General features: G+C 35.1%; 1 protein-coding gene across 7 annotated transcripts in view; it reads right to left on the bottom strand.

The window, feature by feature from the left end:
• Ppp1r9a (protein phosphatase 1 regulatory subunit 9A) overlaps positions 1–14,157 on the bottom strand; it is a 337,004-nt gene that overhangs the window by 134,912 nt on the left and 187,935 nt on the right. For all 7 annotated transcript variants that reach the window (XM_029558365.1, XM_029558368.1, XM_008822569.3 and 4 more), the window contains exon 3: positions 6,117–6,249. In XM_029558365.1, coding sequence (XP_029414225.1) covers positions 6,117–6,249 — 133 coding nt within the window. The remainder of the gene's footprint in view (positions 1–6,116; positions 6,250–14,157) is intronic.

Below are 14,157 nucleotides of genomic sequence, written 5' to 3'. Positions count from 1 at the left end.
TGGTGGAAAGAAAGAACCGATTCTTGCAAGTTGTCTTCTGACCTCCACATTTGCATCTTGGCACACACAACTGACTCACCATACACACAAAATAAACAAACAAATATAATTAAAATAATATTTTAAAAGAACCCAGTAGCCCAGTAGTGACCTGTAGCCGTGGTCTTCCTTTACACAGTCCTGGGGACAGGCAAATGCAGTAAGTAGACAAAGCAGTCAGGAAAAGATGGAAAAGACAGTGAGGCCCTATTATCACAGAAGATAGTGTCACCAGACTTGAAGCTCTGAGCCTGCTTTCTCTCTCAGGAAAGGAGCTCATGTTGGTGTAACATTCCCTTCATCGCTGCTGAGATTAGGGCCTGTATGCTTGTAGGAGCATAGATTATTAGATTTCATCTTCTGTCAAAAATGTTAATTTTTCTATTGAATTTTGTATCTTTTTTTCTTGACAATTTGCAAAGAGTTGTAGAATATCACAGATACTAGCTAAAATGCAGTTTTTCATTTGCCTATTCCTTTTGTCTGACACAACTGCCTTTAAAAGGCAGTTTTGATCAAACTGGTATATCTTTTCTAACTTTTGGTTTCCCATTGTGCTTTGGTTATTCTCAATAGCCTAGGTGATAGTGTTATAAATTTTCTTCAAATACAATATCGTTACTTTGCTTTAACATTGATTTTAATATTTGCAGAATTTGTTAAAGATGATACAATGAAGATATTAAACTTTATTGCTCTTTAGATAGATGTTCAGCTATGCCAGAATAAGTAAGCATCCTGTTACTTCTAAAATGTATGCTATATTAAATTTTCTTCTACACTAACATCTTTTCCTAGATTTTGTTTTGTTCCAATGACCAATCACTATGTAAATATAATTTGTCCTGATTATAGAAAGTTTATATTATATTGAGATATTTGGAAAATTAAGCCCTTTATGTTTTTTATTCCTTCCTTAGGGCTATATAGAGTTTTCATCTAAAATGCATTATTATTTTACATGATGATCTCTTGTAACTAGACTTTGTTGATAGCCCTATTTGAACTGTATAAACTCAAAGCAATTTGTAGAGAAACTTTTCTATATCTAATCTTTCCATACTAGCATAAAATTCTTCAGTTGACTAGAATCTTACATTTTTGTTTTGTTTCTGAGACAGAGTATTATGCTGTATCTATATATATATGGATATATAATCTGGAACTCAAAAAGTAGCTAAGGCTGACTTTGAAATCATGCCAATCTTCTTCCCTTAGCCTTCCAAATACTGGGATTATAAAAATGAGTTACCATAGACAGCAAGATATTGGATTATTTTCTACAGATAAATCCTACACCATAATAAATATAATATATATTTTGCTATTTTGGTGTTATTGCAAATGAAATGTTTTTCCCATTTTTACTCCTAAGTTGTGAATGTGACTATAAAGAAAAATGACTAATTTTCTTATAGATCTTGAGTTGGATCTCTTCCTTCACAAATTATCTTAGCAATTCTAATATTTAAAAGTTAAAATAGGTCTCCAAGATGAATAGAAATATTGTGGTTTGGATAAATGCCCCCACAGACTAATGTGTCACATACTTGGTCCTTAGCCTGATCTATCAGAGGTGGTGGAACCTTAAGAAGTCTAAGAGAAGAAGTTAGGACACCGGTGTGCCCTTGAGGGGAATATTGGGAGCTCAGGCCCTCTTCTCTCTCTCTTTTCCTTCTTGGCAGTCTTAGCTGCCAGGCACGTCCCTCTACCACCTTACCTCAGGCCCCGAAGCAATGTCCACCTGCCATGGACCAAAACCATGAGCCAAAACTAGCTTGTCTCCAAGTTACTATCACAGGTGCTATGCTTCTGTCAAAGAAGTCTGACCGAACAACTATGGATATGAGTATGTCAGCAACAGGAGATTTTTTTGCAATATTGAATCTTTTGTTCTTTAGACTGACCATTTCACGTAAAGGTCATCCAAGTTTGTCTACAGGCTTTCACCAGAACATTTTCAGTGCTTCCGTAATTTGGAATTCTCTGTTGGTATTGCATTTTACCCTTTGTATAATATTTAGGCTGCTTCCATCAGGTGCTAATTTACATCATAATCTGAAATAGCTACACCTTACCAAATATCTTTCTATAGAAATACAGATCTTTTTCCTTTAAATTTTATGAAGTTAACTTTGCTAATAATGAGCTACCTTATTTTCACATATAAAAACGCCTATTTGATCTTATTGTCTTCTCTTTAAATAGCTCTATGTTCGACATTTTGTTTCACTCACAATTTTAGAACATATATTCAGACTTGGAGTTGTACTACAGTCATCTTTTTTATGTATTAGTTTGGGGTTAAAAAAAACTTAGATGATATTTGATGGAATGAGTCAAAGAGTTTTCCTTCATTTTATCAGATATAAAAGTCTAAATAACACTGGTTTCATATGTTCTTTATGTATTATGTATAATGTGCAATGGAACCACTTGGTTCTGAAGAGCTTTTAATATTTTACCTGTAGATGTCTTTCAACTTCTTCTATGGCAATTAGTCTATGTTGCCGAATTGACCTGCATAATTCAAACTTCTAAGTAATAAATCATTGCTAGCTACTCATCACTTGTGCAGAAAAATTCAGTGCCTTGGCTACTCTCATACTGTACATCTACATCCATTTACTATGGATTTCTAGTCTGTAATTATCTGACTTTAGTGTTCTTCAGTCAACACTGTGATGCACTGGATTGAGCCAATAAAAATCTTTGCACTATTTATTTTACTATTTTCTCTTTCCTATGTCATTTATTTTGTCTTTATATTGTTCTCCCTGCCTAGCTATTTCTTTTTCGCTCTTTTGAGAAAGGATCTCACTAAACAGCCCAGGATGGACTTGAATCTTTGATGCTTCTGCCTCTGCTGCCTATGTTGGGATTATAGACATGGGTCATAACACCTGGCTTATATTATTCCTTCTTATTTTTGTAAATGTATTTTGTTCACTTTTTCTGATTTCTTGGACAAATGCTTTTTTCTTAAGCCTTTATTTTAAAGAAAGAAGTTAAGAAAATAAGTTTTGTTTTGAGTAAGGCTTTTATTGTATGTTGTAGATTTAAAAAATCCCTTTCCAAAATCTTGGAATAATAGCCTCAATTTTCCATAAAACATCTAAGATTTTTTATAATTTCCAAATTCCCATGATATTAAAGAGGTTTTAACTTTTTTTCCAAAGTAAGATTTTTTTCCTTTTTAACAGTCTCATACTCTACCAACGGAACCAGTAAGGAAATAGCTTCCTTTTTGTAGATAACTTTCAATGGATTTGATTATGTTAATCTACTCCTATGTCCCTTCATTTGTTTTTTGTCTATAGATAAATCTATTTAGAAAAGAAATGCACTGAAATCTCCAATAATTTTATTTCATTTGGTTATCTTTTATTTTAATTTTTCCATTTTAAATTTTAGACTAAAACATATAAATAATAAAGTTTATTGAATCATTTACTTATCTGTGAAACACGTTTAAAGAACAAAAACAAGCAGGTGTCCTGGGGTACACCTGGAATCCTAACACTCAAGAGGCTATGACAGGAGAATCATAAATTTCAGGTCAGACTGGGCTACACAGAGAAAATCTGTCTCAAACAAACAACAAGAACAAACAAACCATAAAAAAATCAGTCAGGCAAATTGGAAGGGGCCTGTGATCCTAACATTTGATAGGCTGAGGCAGGAGGACCACAAGTTTGAGACCACTTAGAGAAATTATAGTATCCAAGGACTGCCTGGGCTACATAGTGAGACCTTGTTTGAAAAAAGGAAACAAAACAACAAATATAAATGTACTAAGAAGCACATAGAACACAGTCAGTACCCTGAAAGCTACCTATATGTCCCTACCTGCTTGTTCTCCAGCTCTTCTTTGGGTGACTATGTTACTAAATATTGTGTCAATCATTTTCCTTTTTAAATACTAACTTAAAAAAACACATTTACTTGTGTATCTCTAAACAATATGCTGTTCAATTTCCCCTAGCTTTGAAATTTAAATAAATGGAATTATAAGTGAACGACTTCTGTGATTTGCTTTCTAACTTTCCCTCAGCTTTGTTTATAAAACTCACACATAATGCTGCATGGACTGCAGTTCACTCATCATCACAGCTGAAGAGCATTGTTACTGACTAGATAAGCTATCACGTACAGACTCTGTCACTGATGAGTATTTGGGGTGTCCTCAATTTTGGCTCCTATCAGCACTACAAGACACACAGCCAACTCTAGGTTCTTTTTTTGTCTTTTTGAGACAGGGTCTCCCTGTAGCTCCAGCTGCCTGGAACTTACTCACTCTGTAGACCAGGCGGGCCTCGAACTCACAGAAGATCCACCTGTCTCTGCCTCCCGAGTGTTGGGATTAAAGGCGTGCACCACCATGCCTGGCTCTAGGTTCTTTTTATAAGATGCTTAATCGAAAGATGGTTGCTATTTTAAATATATGAAAAATGAAAGCATCACTCAAATTTATTTTAACTCCAAATGAAAGTGTCTTTTATGGGAGTCATCAGAATGCTGAGTGTAATGATGGCTGATCTTTACGTTATAGTCTCCCATGTGATTTTACATTTAATACTTAAACAGAACTCACCTCTATCTTTATCTTTACTATTTTGAGCAAACTGCTTGTTTCCTTTCCTCCTTGCTAACTGGGATGTAAATTTCTCAGATAAAATATATGTTCTTTAAAATTTTACAAATCAGCAAAGTCCTTTCTTTCCTCTGGACAATTACATGCGCTCTAGGGTAGACCTGAGATTCTCTTCTCAGTGGACCATGAAATTTCACCTCCACCTCCATGCTGCTAGGGCTCAAAGCAGTCTGACACTGTTCTTGTCATTTTTCACATTCAAATACTTTTGCTTATTCTTTTACTTTGGAGTTTTTTGTAAGATTTTTAAATTTATCTCTGTCCATTAGAATTTTCTATCTACTGAGGGAGTTTTTAGCCTTATCATTTACAACTAAAGTCCTTTCTGACATGCTGCTCAACAAAGGTTTTCTCTGTTGAAGAAAACATTCTTCTTTTACTATTATTTATTACATATCTCTTCCAGCACTGTCTTCCCCTCTTCCGTTGCCCACTATTTATATACTGGTGCTATTCCATGGCTCTCTTGGATGTTTGCTATCATTTGAATTTGGTGTGGGGACATTTAGTACACTGGATCTTCTAGGTCACCAATTTGAGTCGCAACAATATTCATGCTTGCCTTCTAGCTCTCAAGTTAAATTTTTCATAGGAAAACCAGTGAATTTTTATGCTAATGTATTTAAGAACGCCTTTTAAAAACTACCTGGGTGAGCTCCCCCACACCTTTTTTGTCATCTGTTCATTCTGCCTTTTCTAAAGTCCTGTCAGGTGTGTTATTTCTGTGTTCACTGGGTCACAATCAGTTCCTGAGTGCCCATCTCACGTGATGATAAACACAGTCATCTCTCTAGTCCATAGGCCAGTGATTCCTGTAGCAGGCAGGTGCTGTATTCCAATGAGAGAATTCAGAATGAAGCCCTCTCCTCCCTCCTCTCCTTGATTCCTTTCAACCTTCTCCCCTTAGAGACAAAGAATTAGCTCTTCTGTTTCAAGCTTCTTGCATCTCACTGCCTTCAATCCACATCCCCATAATTTTCTAAGCAGATTTCTCACACACCCCCAACACATTCTGAACCTAACGATAACTATTCCCCTCCACCAAAAACCAAACAAAATTCCCAAATCTTCCATCCCATTTTCTTATTTAGACTAGCTCTCTCTGGGTTCTCACCCCTACCAGCCCCTTCAAGGAATAATATCAAATCAATGGACATCATACATGAACCTCCTCCATCTGAACCACCACCCCAACCACATAAAGAAACTGGGTTTGATTTTGGAGCTGGTAAGATGAGGGAGGTTTAATACATCATCTACTCAACAAAACCCACATCAACTAATTTTGACACTTAACAAATAGACCCTCTGAGAGTTACAGCTTTATTCAGTTCTTAGAAACAAGGCTACACTTTAGAAGAAGAATCCTACATTACTAGCATAGCAGCATAAAGATACTCTACACACTGTAGTGCTCATGTACCTTTCTCTAGTTCCACTGGGAAAAGTTCCAGTTTTTCTACACGCTTTTCAAGTTCATACTCAGCAGATGCGGCCACAGGGTCAACTTCATCATTTCTCCTGTCATAGTCTTCATTGGAGTACGTGTTGAAAACCTACAGCAAGAGGCCAAGAGCAAATGATAATACAGAAAAGATAGCTTTCCGTGTCCCAAACTGTTAACACAAAAAATACTATGATGCATTTCTTCTTTCTCCCTTTTTAAATTTTTGGTGTGTGTTGTGTGTGTGTATGCATATGTGTGTATGTGTATGAGTGTAGTGTACATGTGTTGTGTATGTGTATGTGTGTGTACAGGATGCACATGCAGAGGCCAGAGGAGGATACTGGATATTCTGCTCTGTTACTTTTCTCCCTGTTCCCTTGAGATAGTGTCTCTCATTGAACCTGAAGCTTGGTTAGTAGCCAGTAATCTTCCTGTCTTTGCACCTCCAACATCTTCTGGAATACACAAGTTATCATGCCTGGCTTTTTACCTGGTTTCTGAGGATTTGAATTGAGGTCCTCGTGCTTGCTTAGCAAGTGCTCTTACCCACTCACTGATCCATCTCACCAGTGCCTGATGCATTTCTGATACACAACCATTTTGTTTTTAAAATTGAGATGTTAAAAAAAGTGAAATGGAATCAGAATAAAAATAGCTTACTAATTTTAAAATGTATGTCACTTTATTAATTTTAATAACAGGAGACAGGAGTAGCCACAAACTTTACTGTGTAAAAGAGTAATATCACCTTTCATTTAATTAGAATATAATAATAAGTAGAATGTTCTGTTATTTCTTGATAAAACTAAAGCTCTCATCTATCATATGTCAGTTTACTTGTATGCAGATTTAAACTAAATTTTCATTGGACCTCTCTAGGAAATGACTATCAACATATTGCTGAAAGCCTATAAAATAAGTAAGATTTTGGCAGTCTTTATTTCCAACTTAAGTCTTTCAGAAAACTACTACAGACAATAAATGTGGCTATTTGAAAAAGAACTGAAGTAGTTATCAAATCACTCTCGGTACACTGAAGAATATTTGCAAGACAGAAATGCATCAGCCAAGTCCAAATCAATACCTAAAATAAAATGTCATTTTCAATTAAATTTAAGATCTTTAAACATCAAAATTATGCCTGAAAAAAACTTCATAAGTCTCCACTCAAAATCTTAAAACCTAGGAATAAATAACTTTTAAAAGTACTTATTTAGGGTTGAGAGATGGCTCAGTGGTTAAGAGCACTGGCTGCTCTTGCAAAGGACCTGGCTTCAATTCCCAGCACCCACATGGTGGTTAACAACTGTCCTTAACTCCAGTTCCAGGGAATCCAATGCCCTATTCTGACCTCCACAGGCATTGCATGACATGGGTATACTTATACACATGTAAGCAATACACTGATACATGTAAGATAAAAATAATAAATAAAATATTTTTAAAAATAAATATTTAAGGGGCTGGGCATGGTGGTGCATGCCTTTAATCCCAGCACTCGGGAGGCAGAGACAGGCGGATCTCTGTGAGTTCAAGGCCAGCCTGGTCTACAAAGTGAGTTCCAGGACAGCTGGGGCTACAGGGAGACCCTGTCTCAAAAAAGACAAAAAAAAAAAACAAAAAAAAAAAACAAAAAAAAACATATTTTAAAACTATAATAAAAATAGAAAGCAGAACAGAGGGTCAAAGATGAAAAATGCATCTACTACTTCCCAAGCTACGCTGCTGTTCCAGGTAAATTTGCAAATGTTTTTTCTGGAACATTTGCAATTCTCTTGTTTTCTATAAACCAAGAGTACAGGTTGTTCTTGCAGAAGTGCACGAAGTGTGGATCCTCATGGTTTCTACTTTTCAAAACAATGTCCTTGGTAGGCCTGTTCCTGAGTGGACTTATTTTTTTTACCTGTGGTCCATCTTGATGCCACCATGTTTTCACAGTCTCATGACTCCAGGAATCTCACTGGATCTCTACTCTCTCTCTCCACAGTAGGCACTGCTGCATTAAAATTCACGATTCTGTACTGTGGACTTTGTACTTTTATTTATACTCTCAGGAAATATGCTTCCTGTGTCCCTCCCACAGAACCCTCTAATATTTTTATTAAATTGTTAAACTTATGGCTTTCTCTTAGTCCTTTTCACCTTTCACTTCCAGTTTTGGGTAGTCGCTTATTTACATTTGTTCATTCAACCAAATTTCAGAGAATTAACTCAGTGCCAGCCACCATGCTAAACACTGGAAAAGGAATAGTCTTAAGTAGCTCAAAAAGGACACAGAAGTTAAGCAACCGGGATATGATATGATAACTAAAGTAACAGAGGAATACACTAAGTAATTTTTAAGTTTTATTGTTATTTTTTAATTGTGTGTGTGTATGTAAGCAATAATAACTATAAAAGAGGCCATGAACATGAAACAGACCGCATTTAAGGAAATAAGTTGATGGGTTACATGAACCACAATGTAGGAACCACAATGCACCATGTTGAGGGGAATCAAATTCAAAAATATACATACACAAAGTAGATTTTGTTCTGCAAGTTATTCCATTAATATTTATTACTCATCTACTTCTATTAAAAAGTCTAAGTATATAATTGTGGCTCAAGGAGTAAATGATATTTTTTTCTAGAATATAACACAATTTAATTAGAAGACAGTAAGTAAATAGGTGTGCATACATGTGTATGTCCCTGTGTGTACCCATGTGTGTGTAAAGTAAGTATGGAAAAACAACCTTCAGTATGTTAACACCTCCTTAATTTTTTTTCAGGATCATAGACAACACTATCAAAATGTTCTCTCCCAGTTATGCTGCCTTATGGAGCTCATTTGCAGATATTGTGAAATTAAATAAATCAAGCAAAAGCAGTAAGATTATACATTAAAAAAATGATAGTTTTGAGACACCTAACAATCAGGTGACTATACAAGCATTTTACTCTGCAGAAAATGTAAGATACTTTTCATTGATAGCTCATTCAGTCTGATAAATTACATGGGCATGTAGAAAAATAGGTAGAAATAATTACAAAAGAAAATCCAGAATTTGTTGTTACAGATTAACTACAGATTGATCCAGATTACTTGGCAAACCCAAGGAATTTAATAGAAAAAATATTAAAACTAAGTAGAATTCAGTAAAGCAAAGCTAATATCTAAAATTTAGCATACAAAACTCAATAGCATTCAAAAATATAACACAAAATGAGAAACTGTAAAATGCCCCATAGTTACAACCTATAGGTAGCAACTTTATAATGCTGAAAGATTTCCTTCTCTAAAAACATATGAAGCCATAAATATAATGTGATGTCATTTCCTACTCAACATATTTAATAGGGTAAAGACCATCATACTCTCAAATTGCTGTAAATGTTTTAGAGTTACTTTGAATTCAGGGCAATTAAAGCCAAAATATCACCCATTTTCATGGAAACTAGTAAGTTGTTGGAAAAAGCACAATAAGGATTTAAAAAATTACATCAAAATATCATTAATTAAAGCAATGAAATCTGACCTTAGTTATATTAATATTCTATATTCCAACCCACTCCCTTTCTATTCAAATTAATTACAGTGATATATTGAATGGAAGGAGTTAGATATCCATCTGAAGAATATTCCTAGTTCATGTCAGTATCAAAACCAGAATTCAGATTGGCTAAGAAAAAATAACATATCCATCTGTCCCTCAGCTTCAATGGGTGGTTGGTTCAAGTACTTCTTGCACCCCATGGGTATGAAGTCTGTAGATCTACAAGGATCTCATATAAAATTGTTTAGTATATGTATAAAGTTTATACAAATCATCTCACATTCTTTAATTATAATACCCAAAAGAATATAAAGGCTCCATAAATAGTTGTTATGTTGCATTGTTAAGGTAATAATGAAGGAAAAGTCCATACGTTTAGATGAATTTTTCAGAATATTTTCAATATAGTCATTAAATCTGTGGATATAGAACATTTAGATGCAGAGAAATGACTGTATATACTGTGACAGTGCTGAAGAAAAAGTAGGGTGATATTTAACTTACAGGACACAGAGAAATTCACAGATTCTACAAGTTTTAAAGAAAATGACTTATTTGACTTGTTTTAAAATTTTAAAAATTACTGCTGAGGAATTGGGAATGTAGCTCAGTGGCAAAATCCTTGCCTAGCAATTTGGGAACCTCATTTCAATCTCTAACACTGTACAAAAAAGTAATAAAAAATTAATGTAACCTGATGGCACCTGTCTATAATCCCAGCACTCAGAAGCCGAGGTAAAAGAATTTCAAGTTCAAGGCCAGGTAACGGTTACATAATGACACTGGTTTTTGTTTTTTTTAAAAAACAAAACAAAACAAAACAAAACAAACCCAGAAACTCTCTGACAACAAAATGCCATAATGACACAGGAAAGTTACAAGAAAAGTAACAGATTATAGGTAAATATTAAAGTTAAACAGTATTAAAGTAAAATATTGTGATGAAACCTATAAAGGGCTTTTCAACTCTTAAGAATTGTAAATTAGTTGAAAATTCAATGAGGAAATACTAATATCTATCAACATCATTAAAATTTTGCAAATACAAATTAAAACAAGGCTATACCATGCATTCATCCATAATGATGGAAAAACACCACAGTGTTGGTGAGGATATGGAAGAGGGAAGGAGACACTCTTCAAGTTGAGCATGGTAGTTCACTCCTGCAAACCAGCACATGGGAGGCTGAAGCAGGAGGACTGGCCATGAGTTAGTGAGTTCCAGACTAGATAATGCTAAAAGTGAGTCCCTGTTTAAAAAATCCAGAGAAAAGTATAATTTCAAATAGAATGCTTGCTAAGCATGGAAGAGGTTCTGTGTTTGATCTCCAGTATATTTCTCTCTCTCTCTCTCTCTCTCTCTCTCTCTCTCTCTCTCTCTCTCTCTCTCTCTCTTCCCTCCTTCCCTCCCTCCCTCTCTTGTGGAAATGATTTGAAAATAGTAACCAATAGTGTAAATGTAAATGCTTCTGAGCTAATGTTACCTGAAAATATTCATAGAAATACCTGCAAATATGTACAAAGATGTGTGTATAAGGAAGTCCACTACAGCAATGTTTATAACAGCTCAAAGTAGGAAATTACCTAAATGTTCATGAACAGAGAAAATGGCTTACAAAACTGTGACATATCTAAATAGGTAAGACTGTACAGTGACTGAAAAGAACTGTATCTTAATGACATGGAATATTCTACAATACAGACATCATTAAGCTGAAAGAACACATTGCAGATATTGGTATTCCCAATTTCCATGATCCTATACTGGCACAGTAACAGTTTTAGTCTAATTTAAAGCCTCCTAAATTCCCTAGCTATGTACCTTTTGCTAGTTATAAGACTAGGAAAGCCTCAGTTTCCTCATTTATGAAATGGCCATTATAATAATAATACCCCAGAGAATTGTGAAAATGAAATGAAATAATCCATATAATTGCATTCAGTTCAACTTTGGCAAAGGAAAAGCTTTCTAAGAGCAGTACCAAAGACATATTCCCCTAGATACATCTCATCATCTCCTTTAACATAAGTGCTAAATAGTTCATCCACTACTCTCCTTAAAGCCCTTTAAACAAAATTCTCCATAGTTAGTTTAATACTAGAATGTAGACTGGCCTGCCAGCATTCCTACCTGTGTCCAGAGCAATGAGCTATCATTACACAATGGGTCATAGCTTGCCACCATTTCTGCTCTGCCTGGACTGGGAAGACCCTGAGAGAAGGAAGGTTGGACTAGAAAAAATATCTTCCCTTCTATATACACCTCCTTGATTCTTTCAATTTTCTTATAATAGTTCTACTGTTTATGCTTATCGTAATTACTTTGAAAAACATGGATAACAATCAAATAATCAGAAATTCTTGTCTCATCATGCTGTAACTGCCTTCTCACTGATAATAGCATCTGGGACCCCAATAGTCAACAGCATCAAGACACATATATCCAGTTCAGTTGCCTTCACATTGTTCCTGTGTTATTTCACTAAGAAAAGAAAACAAAAGGATGTTTAAATTGAAGGCGTCTTGATTCAGGGCCAAGAAGCAATATTCTGTTCCTTGATCAAAGCAAACAAAACATGACCTCAATGTTGCTTCGCAGCAGAGTTGGGCTGTCAGGAGTAACAAGTTTGCAATCATACTAAGCAAGGATATTTCTGAACCACCAAGGCTATGAAAAGCAAATGAGGTAAAAATTAGCTTATTATAAATTTCAACTTAAATGACTACCATATTTAGATTTTCAATATATTGAACAATAGTTTTTTTTTTTAAACAGCAATTTTTTCTTTCAACATTAAGAGAAGAAATGTATTTCCTATTTCCTTTACTTATTTGTGATACATTTTCTTTACTTAATGTAGGTCCAAATGAATTCCACAGTCTCTGTAAATACTGACGGGAAGGAATCTCCCACAATGCTTCCTCCACAAGGCCTCAGTTGGGTTCTGCTTCACCTTCCTGACACATCAGCATGCTGTGTTTCAGGGGATGGCTTGTACGATGCTGCTTGGTTTAAGCCAAGCACTCCCATACTCCCACAAATGGGCTCTACTTGTGATAAGCTTCCTTGGATGAACCGTAGCTCACCCTCATATGATTTCAGAGACTGCTTAAAGAGGCTCTAAATGTCAACTAATAGTAAGTTCCAGAAGACAGTTCACATCTCAATGTTTTAGAAACAAGTTTGGAGGTATTCTGAAAGGAGGATTCTGTTAGTCTTAGAGGACTGTATAATTTCAAATCTCTTTTTTTCCTCCAGAATTAAATCTAACTCACTGATTCATAATAGAAAGAACTATGTATATGCCAGAAAATATGTTGAGTTCTTGCTGCAATATGAAGCAAGACAAACTGGAGTTCACAATCTTCAGATTGCTAGGATTAAACATTAACAGTCCACAGATTCTAAATAGATGAGGGTTTTGGTTTCTTCCTCTATAAGTTTGCATTATACTACAATGAAAGAAAATTTCAAACTAAATCCTGCTACATGTAAAAACACTGTTGAGCAAGAAGACGCAGAAAAGAGACTCATATCTGTATTTCATAAACCCAGAAAAACCCCAGATTTACGTGTTATTAATTCTGAAAAGCAACTAGTGTAAAAGGTTTACATAAATCACTACAGCTATTCTACAGTATGATGCGTCTAGCCCTATCTGGAATACCCAACAAAATTCTATATACCAGAATGCCACATTAAAGGGAAAACTCAAATGAGGTGCAACTCTAAGAGCTAGATCATGCTGGCTCAAAGTTCCTTTAGGTAAAGTAGTTCTTAAGCTCATTACCCATTTCCACATCATTCACTTCACCCTTTGTCACATGTCTCATTACATGGATTTAAAGTATTTGTCTTTGGAGTGTAGACATCTAATTAGGGTGTTTCAGAATAAATGCTAACAAATCCTAGGGTGTGGATTTGTGCTGGGATACCCAGAAAGCTAACTAAGGGCTCCCAACACAAGTCAGATCCATGTATATTATGTTGTATATTGCAAAGAAACTTGGAAAAAAATTTCAGACAACATAAAATTTTAAAGAAATTATCTTTAATAACTGGTTTAATAGGTAAGGCAAAAAAATATAAAGACAGTGTCCAGTTTTATAACTTTACATGAAAAACTTGAGGGTCAGAAGACAATAGTGAGCTGAGTATGGTGGTTTACATCTTTAATCCCAGCACTTGGAAGGCAAAGGCAGGAGGATCTCTGGGAAATCAAAGCCAATCTGGTCTATAGAGTGTTCAAAGTAGCTGGGCCTACAGGGAGACTCCGTTTCCAAAAAAAATAAGGACAATACTAATTAGGAAGACAGTGAATAAGTTCAAAAGGGTTATTTCATAGTTTCAAGTCTACTATAGATCACTAAAGAACAGAAATAAAAAACAACAAAAATACCCCATCCTCTACATAATGGGAGGTAGAGAATGTGGTAGTTCAAAAGGCAGCACAAAAAGCCAGTATTTACCAGAGTTC

Source organism: Nannospalax galili, unplaced genomic scaffold (assembly GCF_000622305.1).
Source record: "Nannospalax galili isolate Female #2095 unplaced genomic scaffold, S.galili_v1.0 scaffold85, whole genome shotgun sequence".
Lineage (NCBI taxonomy): Eukaryota > Metazoa > Chordata > Mammalia > Rodentia > Spalacidae > Nannospalax > Nannospalax galili.
The sequence above is the reverse complement of the archived record's forward strand: the minus strand, read 5'-3'. Positions and strand labels throughout refer to the sequence as shown.